Source organism: Carlito syrichta, unplaced genomic scaffold, assembly GCF_000164805.1.
Source record: "Carlito syrichta isolate Samal-C Ts95f unplaced genomic scaffold, Tarsius_syrichta-2.0.1 Scaffold311000, whole genome shotgun sequence".
In the NCBI taxonomy this organism is placed as follows: Eukaryota; Metazoa; Chordata; class Mammalia; order Primates; family Tarsiidae; genus Carlito; species Carlito syrichta.
Genome location: NW_007255096.1, coordinates 276,421 through 296,164, shown reverse-complemented (window position 1 = coordinate 296,164; position 19,744 = coordinate 276,421). Strand labels below are relative to the sequence as shown.

General features: G+C 34.2%; 1 protein-coding gene across 1 annotated transcript in view; it reads left to right on the top strand.

The window, feature by feature from the left end:
- Window positions 1-19,224, top strand: part of LOC103270985 (NKG2-A/NKG2-B type II integral membrane protein-like) — a 23,230-nt gene extending 4,006 nt beyond the window's left edge. The window contains exons 2-5 of the mRNA XM_008068466.2: window positions 13,354-13,452; window positions 13,950-14,013; window positions 16,389-16,530; window positions 19,120-19,224. Of these exons, the coding sequence (XP_008066657.2) occupies window positions 13,354-13,452; window positions 13,950-14,013; window positions 16,389-16,530; window positions 19,120-19,224 (410 nt within the window). The remainder of the gene's footprint in view (window positions 1-13,353; window positions 13,453-13,949; window positions 14,014-16,388; window positions 16,531-19,119) is intronic.
- The last annotated feature ends 520 nt before the right edge of the window (window positions 19,225-19,744 follow it).

Below are 19,744 nucleotides of genomic sequence, written 5' to 3'. Positions count from 1 at the left end.
CCCCGGCCACTGCAGCCTCGACCTGCTGGGTTCCGGTGATCCTTCCACCTCAACCTTCTGAGTAACTGGAACTACAGGCATGCACTACCATGCCCGGCTGATTTGTTTTTTTTTTAAATTTATTGTAGAGATGAGGTCTTGCTGCCCAGGCGGGTGTCGAACCCGCGGGCTCAGGCAGTTCACTCACCACAGCCCCCCAAAGGCGCGGGATTACAGGTTGAGCCACCGAGCCCGGCTCACTGTAGTTTTATATTCATTTCTCAGCTGATTAGTGAACCTGAGCATTTTTCAAGTGTCTGTTGACTGCTTGTGTATCTTCTTTCGAAAAGTGTCTATTCATGTCCTTTGCCCACATTTTTAATAGGATTGTTTGTTTGTTTTTTCTTTCAGCTCATTTGAGTTTCTTGTAGATCCTGGATGTTAGGCTATTGTCATAAGCATAATTAGCTAATAATTTTTTCCCTAACTGTGGGTTGTCTCTTTACTTTCTTTATGGTTTCTTTTGCTGTGAAAAAGATTTTCAGTTTGATGTGGTATCACTTTTTTAGCTTAGGTTTTGTGGCATTTGCTGCAATTTTGTAATTTGGTCATGGATTCGCTGCCTACTTTGATTTGCCTAGGGTGTTTTCTATATTTTCTTTTAGAATCTTAAAGTTTGAAATTTTACAATTAGCTTTTTGATGCATTTAGAGTTGATTTTCTTATATGTTGGTAAGTAGGAGTCTGGTTTTTTTCTTCTGTATGTGGTCAGTCAGTAACCTGGTATAGACTCACAAGCAAAGAAAATTATGGATGAATCAACCAGGTGAACAAAGATACAAAAATTTCAAGCAAAATTCTAGAAAATTGGATCCACTCAAGGATCATCCACTATGACAAGGTTGGCTTTATTCCTAGAATGCAGGACTGGTCAACATTCACAAGACCAAAAATGCAATTCAGCGCATTGATAGATGTAAAACCAAGAACTACATGATTATATCATTTGATGCAGAAAACATTTAACAAAATCTAGCATCCCTTCTTGATAAAATCCCTCCAGCTCCTAGGCATAGAAGGAACATTCACCAGAACAGATAGAGCCATCTATGATAAACCCACAGCCAATATTTTGTTCAATGGACTGAAATTGAAAGCATTTCCCCTAAGCATGGGAACAAGACAAGGATGCCCATATTCATTTTGCCTGTTCAACATAGTGCTGGAAGTTCCAGCCATAGCAATCAGGTGAGACAAGGAAATCAGGAGTATCCAAATAGAAAAAGAGGATGTTAAGCTATCCTTCTTTGTGAACTATATGATTCTATATCTTGAAATCCTATGGAGTCTGGTCTATTAAGAGCCTCCGCATACTGATAATTGACTTTGGTAAAGTCTTAGGGTACAAAGTGAACAGGCAAAAGACAGTTACATTTTTATACTCCAACTACAAACAGGCAAAGGACCAAATAAAACACACAATATCACTTACAATGGCCACACACAAAAAGAAATACCTTGGAATTCACTTAACCAGGGAAGAGAAATATCTTTAAAATGAGAACTACTAAAAATGCTCAAGAAATCAAGGATGACACAAACAGATGGAAAAATAGTCCATGCTCATGGATTGGAAAAATCAATATTGTCAAGGTTTCCATCCTACTCAAGACAATCTACAAATTCAATGCAATACTCTCCAAGTTACTAATATCATTTTTTCTCAGACCTAGAAACGACATTACAGAAATTCATATGAAACAAATAAGAGCACGGATAGTCAAAATAATCCTTAGGACAATCAACAAAGTGGAAGATATCACACTTCCAGACTTTGAAACTTTACTAGGAGACTCAGTAATCAAAACAATCTGGGACTGGTATAAGAAAAGCACATAGACCGATAGAATAGCACAGAGGTTTTGGGAGCAAAAACTCAGTCTCAAAACCAACTCTTCTTAGAAGATAGTTACATTGTATTCAATTTAGATAGACAGTCGTAGTAGCTAATTCTATTTAAAATATATATTTTTTAATTTGAGAATTGTAGAGCACAAATGAGAATTTGCTACATAAGTAGGCAGCATACAGGTGAAGTATGAGCTTCCAGTTGGCCCACTCTCTTCTTGGTAGTGGTTCAGGTACCCCATGTGTTGCCATGTGCCACCCTCCATTTTTACTCTCTCCCTCATTTAGTGGTGCCTCGTTTCTGCAAATTTGACCCTGTACTTATGTGACTAGTGTTCAGGTCCTGCTTATGAGTGACAGTATGTGATATTTAGTTGTTTGTATGAAAACTCACTTAGTATGATGTTCCCCAACTGCATCCAAGTAACTGCAAAGCCCATGATTTTGGTCTTCTATTTGGTGGCATAATATTCATGCATACGTGCCACATTTTCTTTTTTCATTGAATCTTCCACAGGCATCTATTGTTAATAGTGTAGCAATAAACATGCATGTGCAGGTGTGTTTTTGGTAGAGAGATTTATGTTCCTCTATTATTTTATATTTTTATGAAAAGGATTGCCAAATTTTAGAAAGCCCAGTTTTTCGTTCTTTGAGAAATGCCACACTGCTTTCCATAGAGGTTGAACTAGTATACATACCACCAACAATACAGAAGCATCCCATTTCTCCACAGCCATGCCAGAACATATTGTTATTTTATGTATTATTAATAGTCATCCTTACCAGAGTTATGTGGTATATTATTGTAGTTTTGATTTACATTTCTCTGACAGTGAGATTGAGCATTTTTTTTATGGGTTTCTTGGCTGCTTTTATGTCCTCCTTTGAAAAGTGTCTGTTTATGTCCTTGACCCTCATTTTTAAATGAGGTTGTTTGTTTTATTACTTTCAATTTGCTTGAGATCCTAGTAGGCCATGGATGTTAGGTCTTTGTCAGATGCATAACTTGCAAATATTCTTTTTTCCTATTCTGTGTTTAGTCTTTTTACTCTCTTGATGGTTTCTTTTGATGTGCAAGAACTTTTAAATTTGATAAGGTCTCCCATGCCTATTTTAGCTTTTGCTGCATTTATTTTTGAAGATTTGGTAATGAATTCATTGTCTAAGCTGATGTTCAGAAGGATGTTTTCTGTGTTCTTCTAAGAGTCTTAAGTGTGAGGTTTACATTTCTGTCCTTGATCCATTTTGAGTTGATTTTTTAATGAAATAGGTAGTGGTCCATTTTCATTCTTCCACATGTAGTCAGTTTTCACAGCAACATTTGCAAAATAAGGTTTCTTTTCCCCAATGATTGTCACTGATGGCTTTTTTGAACATCAGTTTTTTAGAGACTGTGTTATTATTCTCAGAATCCTATTTTCCTGTTCCATTGATCTATGTGCCAACTTCTGTACCAACACTACACTATTTTAATTACCATAGCTTTGTAATAAAGTTTAAGGTCTAGATGGGGATACCTCCAGTTTTGTTCCTTGTCCTGAGTATTGCTTTGGCTATTCATGCTCTTTTTTGCTTCCCTATCAATTTCCGTATTGTTCCTTGCTCTGAGAAAAATAATGTTGGAAATTTGAAAGTGGTTGCGTTGAATCTGTAGATTGTCTTGGATAGGATGGACATCTTCACAACACTGATTATTTCAATTGAGGATCATGGGATAGATAGTTTTCCATGTATTTGTATTATCCTTTAATTCGTTTAGCAGCATTTTGTAGTTCTCGTTGAAAAAAGTCTTTCTCTGGTTAGGTAGATGCTGAGGTCTTGTGTGTGTGTGTGTGTGTGTGTGTGTGTGTGTGTGTGTGTGTGTGTGTGTGTGTGCAGGCGCGTGCGCACGTGTGCGTGTGTGTGTGCACGCGCGTGCACACATGTGCATTTGTGTGTGTGTGAGTATTGTGAATGAGATTGTGTTTTTATTTGTTTCTCAGCCTGCTTGCTGTTGGTGTATAGAAATGTAACTGTCTTTTTCACATTGATTTTGTAGCCCAAGAGTTTACCAATTCATGTATCAGTACAACAATGCTTTTGACAGACTCTGTAGGATTTTCCAGGTATAGAATCATATCAACTCTAAAAGGGATAAAAGTTTAGTTTCCTATTTAGATACCCCTGCTTTCATTCTCTTGCCTGATTGCTCTGGCTTGGACTTCTACTATTATGTTGAATAGGAGGCATTAGATTTTTTGACATCCTTGTCTTGTTTCAGTTCTTAAGGAGAATGCTTCCAGATACTGCCCATTAAGCAAAATGTTGACTACAGGTTTGTCATAATTGGCTGTTATTGTTTTGAGAAATGTTCCTTCTATGCCTAGGTGTTTGGGGGTTATTATCAAGTAGGGATATTGGATAGTCTCAATTTTTTTTTTTTTGCATCTATTGGGATAATCACGTGGTTCTTGATTTTGTAATTGTTAATGTGCTGAATTGTGTTTATGGTCTTGCGAATGCTGAACCAGCCCTGCATCCCAGAAATGTAGCTCTCTTGGTCATGGTAGATGATACCTGGAATGTGTCATAATATCCAATTTGCTAGACTCTTGTTGATAATTTTTGAGTGTATGTTCATCAGGAAAATTGGTCTGCAATTCTCTTTCCTTGTTGTGGTTTTGCAAGTTTGGGATCAGGATAATATTAGGTTCATAGAATGAGCTGGGGAAAACTTTTCCTTCTTGATTTCCAGGAATATTTTCAATATAGCTGGCATACGCTTTTCCTTGTATGTCTTGTGGAATTCGGGTTAGAAGCCTCCTGGTTCAGGACTTTTTTGATGAGAAGGTTTCTTATAAGTGAGTAAATTTCCTGGATTGCTATTGCACTGCTTAAGGTTTCAATTTCTTCTTGTTTCAACGTTAAGAGGTATGTAATGCCAGGAAAATCTCTATTTCCTCTGGATGTTCAGTTTATTTTTATACAGATGTTCATTGTAATCTGTGATAATGTTTTGAATTTCTTTATGGTCAGTTGTGAGCTCAACTTTTTCATTTCTGTTTATTTGCACCTTCTCCCACTCTTTTTTTAGTCAGTCTTGTCAGGGGTTTGTAAATCTTATTTATCATTTAAAAGAATTAGCTTTTGGTCTTGTTGATTCCTTCCATTATATTTTTGTCTTCTACATTCTTCAATTGTGACTTTATCTTAATAGCCTGTATTTTTTCTACTAAAATTAGAATTTAAATTTTCTTGATTTTCCAACTTCCTTAGGCATGATGTTAAGGCTGTTTACTTTTGATCTGCTATTTTCTTGATATGGGTTTGCAATGCTATGAATTTCCCTGTCATTACTGAATTTGTAGTATCTGAGAGATTTTGATAAGATGTATCTCTGTTTTTGTTTGTTTCTAGGGATCTTTTTATTTCTGTCTTGATTTCTATGTGACCCCAGAGTCCTTCAGCAGCATGTTTATAATGTTCATGTGTTTATTGTTTTGGCAGGATCTTGGTGGCAATTTTTATTCCATTGTGCTCTGAGAAGATGTTTGGTATTATTTCAATCTTTTGAAATTTGTTCAGACTTGATTTATGCCCAAGATGTGATCAATTCTGGAGTATGATCCAAGTGCTGATGAATCAAATACTGTCTTTATAGTTGTTGTGTGGAATGATCTGTAGCTATCTATTAAATTCATTTGGTGAAATATTGAGTTAAGATTCTAGATTTTCTTTTTGCTTGTTTGTTTCAATGATCTGTCTAGGACTGTTAGCTGGGTATGAATTCTCTGACTATGATTATGTGCGTGTCTATGTCTTCTCTTAGTTGATTTAGCAATTGTTTTATAAACCAAGTGTTACTGTGTTGGGAGACATGTTAAAGATAGATAAGTCTTGCTGGTGGGGTGAGTCTTTTATAGTTATGCAGTGCCTTTGTATCTGTTAAGATTTGTATTGGTATGAAGACAGTTCAGAATAACTAGCACTGCTCTTTTTTCACAATTGCCTGGAAGATCATTTTCCAGCCTTTTACTTCGAGTCTGTGGGTTTCCTTTGCAGTGAGATGGATTTATGGGTTTCCTAGAGGCAGCAGAATGTTGAAACATGTTACGTTATCCAGTTTGCTACTCGACGCCTTTTTAGTTCTACATTAAGTCCATTCACATTCAAGATCATTGTGTGTCATATATGTAAGAATCATCCCTGTCATAAGGCTCTTTAGGGTTTAACACACACACACACACACACACACACACACACACACACACACACACACACGAATGAACTGTATGCTCTGTTGGTTCTGTGCTTCTTTTTGCTTTTGTGATGGATGTGATGATTTTTTTGTTTCGGTGATCAAAACCTTCTTTGAGAATGTTAAGACTGGCACTCTAGTCTCTTCTGGCTAGTAGATGTTCTCCTGAGAAGTCTGTTGCAATTATAACAGGTCTTCACCAGTGAGTAGTCTAATCATTCTCTCTAGCATCCTTTATGTTTTTTTCTTACTTGCTTACTTTGTGGTGGTAGATTACAATGTATCTTGGGAATAGTCTTCCCATGTAATACTTTGAAAGAGTTCTCTTGAATCTCTTGCACTTGGATAATTACCTTTCTAGAGAGATATGAGAAATTCATTGGATAGTCTCAAGGAAACTTGTTCCGCCTTGGCCTCAATATTCCCTTCTGTTTTGTGGACACCAATCAACGGTAGATTTATTTTTTTAGCATAGACTTGCTCATTGTTTTCAACCTTTTCTTCTTGTTTATGGCAGACTTCGTTAGTTCAATATTTTGGTCTTTAAGCTCTGAGAGTCTTTTTTCTCCCTGATTGACTCTGCTTCCAAGGGCTGTTACTGTACTTTGAAATTCTAGGAGGGAGTTCTTCATTTCTGGCATTTCAGAATAGACCTTTCTTATATTGGCCAATTCAACCTTTACTTCTTGCACGACTTGGGTGAATTTAGTCAAAATTTCACTGCCTCATGCTGTTCATGTAAATTGCCAGTGTTGAAATGGACAAATGAAAAGAAGATCTCAGCCGGGCTCGGTGGTTCAGCCTGTAATCCCTTGCCTTTGGGAGGCTGAGGTGCGTGGATTGCCTGAGCCTGTGGGTTCGAGACCCTCAGGGGAGCTTGGCGAGACCTCATCTCTACAATAAATCAAAAATTAGCCGGGTGTGGTAGCGCACTCCTGTAGTTCCACCTACTTGGAAGACTCAGGCAGAAGGATCGCCGGAGCCCAGCTGGTGGTGCCCGGGAGTGGCCACTGCACTTCAGTTTGAGCGACAGAGTGAGACTCCAACTCACAAAAAAAAAAAAAAAAAAAAAAAAAGAGAAGAAAGAATCTAAAAAAAAAAAAATCATTGAAGCCGAATATAGCCTCTCAAAATATTGGTAGCTAGTACACTAATGCCAATGGGTTTATAGATAATTAACAGGGGAAGCCTGTACTACAAAGGGTCCACCCTAAAAGAATTCTCTGGCTTTTTGGGGGATCCTTCATGTATAGTCATACCTTTACATACAGTATATAACGCTTGATAGTATAAAACTATGTTACTGGTTTATGTGTTTTCTATATTATACTTTATAATTGCCGTTATCTATTGTACTCTTTCTCTTTATAAAAATTTGCTAATTATAAAACAATAGCTTAGGTGGGTCTTTCAGGAGGTGGTCAGGATCATAGAAGATGATAATTCCATGCATGTTATTGTCCCTGAAGACATTCCAGTGGAATAAGATGTGGAGATAGGAGACAGTACATTGGTTATCCTGGCCCTGGGTAGGCATAGTCTACTGAATGTGTTTCTATTGTAGCTTTTCATAACAATTTTGAAAAGTAAAAAATTATGATAAAAAATTTCAAATAGTAGAAAGCTTATAGAATAAAAATATTTAGAAAATATATTTGTATAGCTGAACAGTGTGTGTTTTTAGACATGTTATTGAAAAAGAACCAATATAGCTAGGTTTGTTGGATCAAGCCTGTCATTCCGCACTTTGGGAGGCTGAGGTGATCGGATTTCCTGAGCCCGTGGGTTCGAGACCTGCCTGGGCAACTTGACGAGACCTCATCTCTACAATAAATCAATAATTAGCCAGACGTGATAGCGCGTGCCTGTAGTTCCAGCTACTTGGAAGGTTGAGGCGGAAGGATCGCTGGAGTCCAGCAGGTCGAGGCTGCGGTGGCCGAGAGCATGCCACTGAACTCCAGTCTGGGCGATAGAGTGAGACTCCAACTCAAAAAAATAAAAATAAAAATAAAAATAAATAAATAAATAAAAGAACCAATAAGTTAAATATACAGTTTATAAAGTAAAAATTTACAGTAAGCTAATATTAATTTATGATTAAAGAAACAAAAATATTTGTATAGCTTTAACGTAGCCTCACTGCAAACTATTTATACAATTTACTATAGTAAATTCCTATAATGCCATAGGCTCCAAATTCAGTCAACTCTCACTGACACCCAGAGCAACTTCCAGTCATGCAAGTCCTATTGGTGGTAAGTGCCCTGTACAGCATACCATTTTTACCTTTAGATACACAAATATTTACCACTGTGTTACAGTTGTCTACAATATTCAATAGAGTAGCATGTTGTGTGGTTTTTAGCCTAGAGGCAATAAACTACACCATATAGCATAGGTGTGTAGTAGGCTATAAAATCTAGGTTTGTGTAAGTCCTTTCTATGATGTTCACACAATGACAAAATCATCAAATCTTGCATTTTCCAAGATGTTTCCTCATCATTAAACAATACTTGACTATAATGCTATTTAATTGAAAACAATAAGTGAGTGTTTAAAGGAAGAATGGTAGACATTAGTAACTCAAATTTAAAAGCAAAATGTTGGTGATTGTTACATTATTTGCTATCTTTAATTAATGACTTTGTTGTTATATTTCTATATTAAGACTAATAGAAAATATATTAATGTAGTTCATGATATTATAATACATAAATATAAATAAATGTATTTCTAATAGAAATACACACAATATGTGCACAATATATAAACAGATTATTGACTTCGTTTATAAAAATATTTTAAAATATAATTAGCAGAAATACATATATGGCTAGCCCAAATTAGTTATTGTCTTGGAAGCCTCAAATAATTTATCTTATTCAAGGACATTCATATGAATTTTATTTTTATTTTTCTAGATTTTAGAAAGCTAATTTTTAAAAATTCAGTGTTTAACCGGTATCATGGAATATGCTTTGGAATTACAGACAGCAAACATTCCCTTTTTTCTTGATATGAAAGTAAAAATAATAAAATAATTTCAGTTTCAATTAAACTGGATAATTTGATGTCTTTCTTCTGATGTTCACATGTCACTGAACTTTTGTTTCAAAATGCTTTTTCTGTTCTTCCTACTTTTAGTTAGGTGACATTTAAAAAAATTACTTAACTCTTTCTACATAGTTTGACTTAAATTTAGCTAGTTACATAAATATTTCTAAGAAACATAGGTAATTACTTATTATTGGACAATAGATCAGTGAATGCTGGAGTCCAGCTCCAGGAAAGAGTCAGAGCTTGAGACGGGAGAATCGGGAAGTGGTGAAAAAGAAAAGATGAAAACGACAGGAATCCTCTTCCTGGGGAGAGCTCAAGACTCTGCCAATTTTTATTTATTTTTCACAAGCTTATATATGTTTTCCGCTCAACCCTGCACCCACAAATGTATCTTATGTTGCTAACCAAACGCCCACGTACATCCTTTTTGCACTCACAATAAGGTTGACCTTTAACAATTTCAACCACAGATGGTGTTTTTCTTAAGTCAAACATTTATGAACTTCCTGGTTTTCTCCCTAACTTTCTGATAACTATTTACTATTATAGGCCTATAATATCCTTACCCTATAAAGCTAAACCTTAACCCTAAGTCTTATTTAATTTACTTACTACTATATATTTATTTCTATTAATCTTATTTCTATCCTTATATCCCTATATTTTCTTAACTATCACTTATACTATTATATATCTTTTATCTTACTAGTTTATCTTATCTATCTTATTATTAAAATTCTAAATTCTATCTTCATTAAACTACTTATTTAATCCTAAAATATCTTGACCTATTTTTTATCTCAAACAGTTGTTTCCCACCAGCTCTCAGCTGGGGTCTGCTGTATATGAGGAAGTGGTCGATTTGTTTTTCTCAGTCTCCTGCTGCTACTGAAAAACATCCTTATACACCCTAAGGGGCACCCTTTTTGCTGCAATCTCACCTGCATTATGCCTATGTATAGTTTTTGCTGTCAAATGCCATCATCCATTTGCGCATCTATTATCTCAATTAAAGAGGGAACATTCTCAAGCCTATGCACGTGATCCTTCAAAATTAGGGAAGGTCCCTCAACAGGATCCATGGGGCTTTGCCTCCGTCATGGCTGCATTTTACTGGGGCCTTGCTCCCAGTCGGCATTTTTCCTGTTTTCAGGTCCCTTTTACCTTACTTTTACTAGTGATTGTGGCTCCCGGCAAGTCAACAATAAAATGAGTGGTTATGCATTATTTCGATATCTGACATGGTCATATAGTTCAATAGGATTTAACATTTTATTCTCCCAAGAGACATTTATTTTTGTTAGAGAAATATGATCAACTTATTAACAAATAATAAAATTGAATAACAGAGTTTTATGAATTAGAGAAATCAAGAAGATAAATTTGCAAATTTAAGTTCAGAAATTGATTTCATTTAAAGTTAATAATGTAGTCATCTCTCATAATAATTAGTGACAAATTAAATTCCTAAGATGGGGGATTATAATTTTTAAAAAATTCATCATAATAGCAATAATATTAAATGTATAAGGAAAAAGTATGTAATTTCAAGCTTGTCTAACTGTGGAACTTATATATCAAAGATACTACTAACAAGGCTTAAGTTTTCAGTGTTTTTTATGATTGGGATGGAAAATATTTCATAGTTAATAAAGTTTTGGTTCCTTTTCATCATGCTAAATATAAAAATAATTTCTAAGAGGAACGTAAAAATGGGCTAAATAAATGACACACTAGGAACCAAAGTCTCCCATATTCTGAAAATCTGTGAGTGTGATGAGAGAAAATGATTTTGCATTAAAGTATGAGAGTTTTCTATTCAAAAATTAAGTGGCACATTTATGAGACCTACTGTTTCCACTCTTGCTTCAGTCTGAGTCTTCACAGGGCAGTGGTGAAGATCACAGATATTTTTTGTTTCCTCATGAGAACAACCTGACCTCTCTACTAAAGAATGCAGGACTTTGTGGTAACAGAAGGTGTGTGTTGCTATTCTTTTCTTTATCTAGTTACCCATTTCATATAGTAAAAAAAATTACAGATGCTAGATGCAATATAAATAAGGTTAAATTAACTTAGAATGAAATCAAAGTAAAACATTGGCATTTTTACTTGAATAAATTATGGTGAAAAATAAGACATATATAAAATATTTTTTGAAAATTTCTTAAATCATTTAAATTATTGCCTTTAGAATTAAACAAGTATATACACCCATTATATTAGATTTGTTAATCAATTTAAAGTAAAACTTGCAATCATCAAGATAATGAATAATTACTTTTGGATTCTGTAATCAATAACAGTATTAAAATAACATATTTAGCTGAGCCATTACAGATAAAATTTTTAATATAAATACATCAAATTACGAATACCAAGTATAATTTACATACATATTTTTAGGTAAAGTAAAGGTGGTTTATATTTAGTAAAAATAAACATGAGCCAGTTTTCATAAAATTCTATCTAAACTTAACTACAAATAATTGAAAGATTTTTAAAATTTGAGAAAAAATTGCAAAAATAGATGTATCACACTGATATAACAGACTCCTATTTAGTGAATTATTTTTTAGGCTGTAACTAAATTTTTAATTATCACATAAAATTTTCAATCAGAAATAGTTCTGGATCTCAATGTCTAGATATCATGACCAGAATTATTCCAATTGCTTACACAAGTAAAGTGATCTTTATGGTTTTGACACAATAGGGTATTTCTTAAAGTTTGAATGTTAATGTAAGTCACTAACTAAATGTATTTTAGAGTATGAAATTACTATATGTGCTATTGTTGCGCTTTCATTTTATAGCACTAAATCTTTAATGATTAATAAATGCAAAATTGTCATAAAATTCATGTTTTTTACAATATAGTATTTTAATTTTTAATCACAGGTATTCTAATGGTGTTAAAATATTTCTGTAAGCTGGGCTTGGTGGCTCAGGTTGTAATCCCGTGCCTTTGGGAGGCTGAGGTGAGTGGATTGCCTGAGCCGGCGGGTTCAAGACCCGCCTGGGCAACGAGACCTCATCTCTACAATAAATCACAAAATCAGCCGGGTGTGGTAGCACATGCCTGTAATTCTGGCTACTCGGAAGGCTGAGGCGGAAGGATTGCCAAAGCCCAGCAGGTGAGGCTGCGGTGGCCAGGAGCAGCCACTGCACTCCAGTCTGCGCGACTGAGTGAGACTCCAACTCAAAAAAAAAAAAAAAAAAAAATATATATATATATATATATATATATATACATATACATATATGTGTATATGTATATATATATATATCTGCAGAATCTGTTAAATTAATTTAATTTGTTTAGTCATTAACTCACTATTCTTCACTAATTTCTTGCCCCACAAATAAAATTATGTCTAATGTAGAATAATTTTTATTTACTCTACCATGATAAATTTTCTTAAAACTTTAAGGAAATTGGAACCAGATTTTACAGTATTTTCCTGCAACATAAATATTATTACTAGCCCTCAGCACCTGCCATTTGATTATATCAGGGATCTTGTCATTTTATAATTCATTTATTAACTTATTAAGTAAAGTTACCATAGAGCACAGTCTCTGACATCACACAGCTACAGAGATGAAGAAACAAAGAAGAACTTACTAACAATTTAATCAGTTCGAGGACCCAAAGAAACAGCAAAAAAAACCTAAGGTGACTGAATCTCCATTTCAGTAACTGAACAGGAAAAAACCCACATGAAATTAAAACTTCAAAATGCTTCTCTGGATCATCAAGAGAAAGACATGACTTACCACAACAGAGGTAAAATATTTAGTCAATCTTCAATATTACTCTTTTGGGATGTGCAGTTGGAGAGCAGAGTTATGTGAAAGATTAGGGAATATTTTTCATTTATAGTATCAGAGTTCAGAGTCAGGATATGATATTTTAATATGAAATATGAAGACTAATTTTATTCAGACGTTGTTAACTTTGTAGGCATTGATCAAAAAATAACAGCACATTGTATTTACTGAAAATAAAATGCTGACTTTTGAGAGAAAGCTTAATATGGCAGATATTTATTTAGAAACCAGAGTTTTTCCGTGTAATTTTTTGCACATGTTGTGTTCTCTCATATGCAAACCTTCTAATTTTACTGTCCTTTCTCTCTTTTTTCTGTTTTTCTCTGTGCAGATTTACCATCACCTCCAAAAAAGATTACTGCTGAGATCCTGGCAATAACTTGTATTGTTCTGATGGCTTCTGTGTTAAAAACAATAGTTCTTATTTCCTGTAAGTATATTCTTGAATGATTGTTAAGAGAACTTACATTTTATTGATTGGCAGTGCGTCTAAGCATTTCATCATATTAGGGAAAAGGACTCTCATTTTAAAGTATATAATTAACCCAAATAAAATACATACTCTGAGTTTTTCAAAACTATAATCATTGAAAAAAAGTTGTTTGCTATACATATATGCAATTATACACATTTAATATTGTATTTATTTTTATAATATTGAGACATGCTTCAAGGCTAAAACATGTTAAAAAATGAAAGTTCATTTCTGAAAGTGGTTATATAAAATATTGCAATAGATGATAAAGTTTAAAGTTTAAGGCTTTTTATTTTTTTACAAAGATCGAATTATTTCATTATGTTTTCTAAAAAAATTAGTTGTATTTCAATTTTTTAAAGTCTTAATGTGACACGTTTTTAAGGTAAGACACTAAAACTATTATAAATTCTTTATGTACTAATTTTTAAATGTTGCTTTTATTTTTATAGTTAATGTAATACTGGAGCAGAATAATTATTCTCTGATAACAAGAACCCAGAAGGAAACATACTGATTTTCAAATTTCTGGAATTAATATAGTTTGTATTTTGTCTCTATTTTAAGGCACTCAAAATTATAAGAGATTTTGAAGGGGAAATAATAAAATTATGCTATAAATGCTAATAAATAAAAATTACCGACATTTCTTTGTCTTCAACAATAAGCAGCAATACTCACTTGAGATTCCTCTGCTCTCCTTTTGTCTATTCGCTCATATTTTCTAGTGCCATAGTATGATAAGTGAGAAATAACTTCACTATCCTAAAAATATAGTCCCTCCTTCAGAATATTTTGGAATAATTTCAGGTATGATTTGTACAGCTTCTTATTTATTTATTTATTTATTTATTTATTTTGAGTCGGAGTCTCCCTCTGTCGCCCAGACTGGAGTGCAGCGGCCGCTCCCGGCCACCGCAGCCGCGACCTGCTGGGCTCCGGCGATCCTTCCGCCTCGGCCTTCCGAGTAGCTGGAACTACAGGCGCGCGCTACCACGCCCGGCTAATTTTTTTTATTTATTGTAGAGATGAGGTCTCGTCAAGCTTCTTTGCACATCTTATAAAATTCTAATATAAAAGATTTTAGCCATTCTAGTTGATGTGTAGAGGCATATCATTATTGTTTTAACTTGCATTTCCTTAATGATATATAATGATTCATTTGTATATTTGCCATCTGTATATTTTTTGATGAGAGTGGGATTCACATTTTTTGCTCATTTCAATTTTTTTTTCTTATTGTCTATGTGTAAGCACAATTCGTGTATTTTGATACAAATCCTTTACCATATATGTGCTTTGAAAAAATTTTCTCTCAGTCTGCGGAGTTATCTTTTCATTCTGTTAACAGTATCTTTTGCAAACTAAAAGCGATTGATTTTAACTAAGATCAATTTATTTTTTTAATTGAATGGCCTTTGTTCCCAGATTAAAGATCAGTTGTCTTCATTTGTGGGTGCTTCCTCTCTTATTACTTCTGATCATGATTTTCTCAGGATATTTCTCACCTTTTGCATGAAGGAAAATTTATAGGGTACTTAGTATCATGTGAGTTTCCTTGATGGTCATAGCCTTTCGCAGTGACTGCAAACTTTAAGAAATTATTGAACTCTCACATCATCTTTCGCTTGAGAGCATTATTTATTTTATAAAATGTGCAAATAGATACTAGACTCATATCAATTTATCTCATTGCAATTAATTTCTTCTTTACTTTATATACATAAATTATATATATAATTGATGATTTACTTCCACTCAACATAACCTATTAATTTTACATGATGAAGGGTCAGTTCACATGTTTTACAAATTGGAAAACCTTAACGAGAAACAGAAATTAATTTTTGAAAGTGGCTAAATCAAGTACTGTATGAAACGGGGAAATTGTTCTTTATACTGTTAAAATATTTTTCCCAAACCTCAATTACTTCATATATTTTTTCTTTGTACAATCCTTCATTTTTCAAAATCTGAATGCCCAGTCTTGAGTGCAGTGGCACGGTCACAACACCCCAGCGTCAACATGCTGGGGTCTGGCAATCCTTCAGCCTCATTGTTTTAATTGTTCCAAGTAGCCAAACTACAGGTGCATGCTACCACACCTGGCTAATTTATTTTATTTATTGTTGAGATGAGTTGCCAGTGCTGGTCTCAAACCTGTGGGTTCAGGCAATACACTAGGTTTGGCCTTCCAAAACAGACCTCCAAGCCTGGCCTAATTTATCAAATTCCAAAGAAGCTAACATCATTATGACTTATTCAGATACTAATTTTTTTTATAAAAGATTATTTTAAATTTTCTAGATACAGCAACACAAAAGCAGACAAATTCTTTCCAAAATGCAAGCACTCAGAAAGGTACGTAATGATTTTCAAAGTTCTGATAATGAGTTTATATTTTGTATTGATCTTTAGCCATGCAAAAATAGTCAGAGATTTATTGAAGGAAAATAAATTACAAAATTTAGAATAAATGTCTGTAAATAAAGATTACAAGAACACATTTTCTTTTCTTTAGCAATAAATTTAAAAACTAATTCAAAATCACAATACCCTATTTTGTCTTGTTGCAAATTCCTATTGCTATAAAATCATGACATAAATAATTTTACTTTTATAAAAAAGTATGATCAGTGATTTCAAGCTGTGTGTAATGTGACCTTTTATCTGTTGGTTTGTTTCATGTGTGAACACAATTAAGGGACAAAAGACTGTCTCTTTACAGTGTGTACGTGTATGAGTAAGTGGATTTTTAATTATATGTACATCCTGTGAGGATATCTAGATATGTTACATGCATGTATGACAAGCCTTTGTACATCAAGTTTCATTCTAAAGTATTCATATTGTTTCTTGATAGTAATTTGCAATGTTTCCACAGTTCAAAATTGTAGTTGTACAGAGGAATGGTTAGCATATTCCAACAGCTGTTATTACATTGGAAAGGAAAGAAAAACTTGGGAGGAAAGTATGATGGTCTGTGCTTCTATGAACTCCAGTCTACTTTATATAGATGATGAAGAAGAAATGGTATGGCATTCAATGTTTCAAATACTTTATTGAAAGCTTATTTCAGTCAGTAAAACATTTGAGGAAATAATCTATTTTCATGTACATATTTTGTTGAACTATTTTCAACTACGAAAATTTTAAGGTTTGACTTTAGAATAGTTTATTTGTATCCCCATTCTGGTAATGCACATTTCATTACTTCTTTTCATTGAAAGCATGCAACCATAAATGCTTTGATTCTAAAACAAATTTTGCGATTTAATTCTACTGAATGTGTAGGTTGATCACAAAATGAATGAATTCTGGCAATACAAATATCATGAATAGGTGTTTCTAGCACCAACAGTCCTGCTTTTGTGTGTGTCCTCATCACTGCTGCCTCCTCCCAAACCATTGGCCTGTGTTTTAATATTACAAATATTGCTAGATCAGTTGCTAGGAAACAGCAAACCTACTTCATTTTCTCTGTTGGTGGGAATTTGGAGATATCCAGCAACTCTGTTGATCTCTGGGCCTAGGTTTCAAAGCATTTCAGCCTTCCTTTTTTTTGAGTTGGAGTCACTCTTTCGCCCAGATTGGAGGAGTGCACTGGCACGCCCCAGCTACCTCAGCCTTCACCTGCTGGGCTCCAGCGATCCTTCCTCCTCAGCCTTCCAAGTGGCCTGAACTACAGGCACGCAACACCACACTTGGTTAATTCTTGATCTATGGTAGAGAAAAGGTCTCACCAAGTTCCCCGAGCAGGTCTCAATCCTGTGGGCTCAGGCAATTCTCTTGCCTCGGCCTCCCAAAGTGCTGGGATTATAGACTGAGCCACTGAGCCCAGTTCAGTCTTCTATTTCCACCATTCCCAGCTCTCCTTTGCTTCTGTTTTTTTATTTGTTTTATGGCTTATAGTTGAATGTAGTAGGGAGTAATAGAGAGAATTCATATATACCACCTGGTCTTGGAACACTGCATTCAAAAAAATGAAATCAGATAAAAATGGGGGCTTATATAGTTTAAAATGATGTGGTTCCTTTAAGAAACAAGTAAAGAGGATTTGGAGCATATGTCATTTATTTACTTGATGGCAATTTATAACTCCCTTCTATACCACAACTCTGAATATCTGTGAAAAATATACTGATTTAGTCACAATATCTGAGAAATGAATGTACATTGGAAACATACAAATCCATGCTGTTAGTTTTGGCAACATGTGTGACTATTAAATTATGTGAATCACAGTTTTTTAAATTAAATTGAGAAGGAGGATAAAATTATTGAGTTAAACATTTAAGAGTTCTCTTTAGATCAACACTATTCAAAAGCATGTATAAAAATGACCAACAAGCATATAAAAATACTCAACATCACTAACCATCAAAGATATGTCAATGAATATTACAATGAGATGCCAACTTACGCCAGTCAAAATGACTATCCATAAAGAGAAAAAAATAACAGATGATTACAAGCATGTGGAGAAATCAGAACATTATACACTGTTGGTGGGAATGTAAATTAGTACAATATTACTGAAAACAATTTGGAAACCAGGCGAGGTGGCTCAGCCTGTAATCCTGCGCCTTTGGGAGGCTGAGGTGAGTGGCTTGCCTGAGCCCGCGGGTTTGAAACCCACCTGGGCGGCGAGACCTCATCTCTACAATAAATCAAAAAATCAGCCGGGCGTGATAGTGCGCGCCTGTAGTTCCAGCTACTTGGAAGGCTGAGGCGGAAGGATCACTGGAGCCCAGGAGGTTGAGGCGACAGAGTAACACTCCAACTCAAAAAAAAAAGAAAAAAGAAAAAAAGAAAACAATTTGGAGATATTTCAAAAATAACAAAATTAAAAGTACTGCCTTTTGATCTGGCCAACACACTACTGGGTGTCTACACAAATGAAAACAAATTATATCAAAAAGAAATGCTCAAACATTTTCTGCTGAAATATGCACAACATCAGAGATATGGATGCAATCTAACTGTCCATTAACAAATGCTTGAATAAAAAAGTTTGAATAAAAAAGTATTATGCATATATATATATATATATATATATATATATATATATATATATATATACACATATACCATATGCATGTGTGTTTATTTATACACACACACACATACCCTGGGAAACACTCCACAACCAAAACAAGCAAATCATGACTTTTGCAGCCACAAGAGTAGAACTGGAGGGTATTAACATAAGTGAAAATAAGAAACAGAAAATCGTATACCACATGTTCTCATATGTAAGATAAATAGTGGGTACAAATGGACATAAAGAGTGAAATACAGAACTTGAAAGCACTGAAGCCACAGAGAGTGGGAGGGGGATGATGGAGGAGAAATTATTTAATGGGTACAATGTACATTTTTCACATGATGGTTGTCCTTTAACCCCAAACTTCACTACAAGGCAATATATACATGTAATAAAAACATGCTTGAATACCTTGAATTTACACAAAAAATGTAGACACTACAGAAATTTTTTTTAAGTTTAGTATATTGTTTTAAAAATTTAGGATCTTATGAAAAATATACTATTTGTACTTTAAAAGTTAATACAATCTATCATAATGGTTACTTACATGAAAAATTTTTAATTTCTGTTAGAAACTTTTGTCCTCTCTCGTACGTGAAGCATGGATTGGAGTCTCCCGTAACAGCAGTGATCATCCATGGGTTTCAATAACGGGCTCAATGTTCAAATATAAGTAAGTTTTTTGGAACAGTGCTATAAAGAGAAAAAATATATAAAAGGGAGAAATTCAAAAGATAATATGAATAAGCTTATGTTGATTTTTAGACATGAGGAAAGACTTTTGACAATGCAAGTGCAGTGTTGAAATAAATACTACATAATGTGCTACAGTACACCCCCTAAACCACAATTTCCCTCTCTGTGGTTTCATTGCCCAGGATCAACCTCAGCAAAAAGTATTAATAGAAAATTTCAGGAAAAAACAATTCATAAGTTTGAAATGTGGATTGCTCTGAGTAGCATGATCAAATCTTTGGTAGTATTGATCATTCCTACCTGAAATATGAATCATTGTTTTGTCTGGACCTACCCATACTTTGTATGCTACTTGGTGTCCGTCACCAATAGTCATCCTGTTATCAGACCCATAGTGCTGTGTTCATCACATCAGTTTACTTAATAAGGGCCTCAAATGCAAGAGTAGTGATGTAAGCGTATTGCTATAATTATTATGTTAAATTATTGGGTATTGATAAT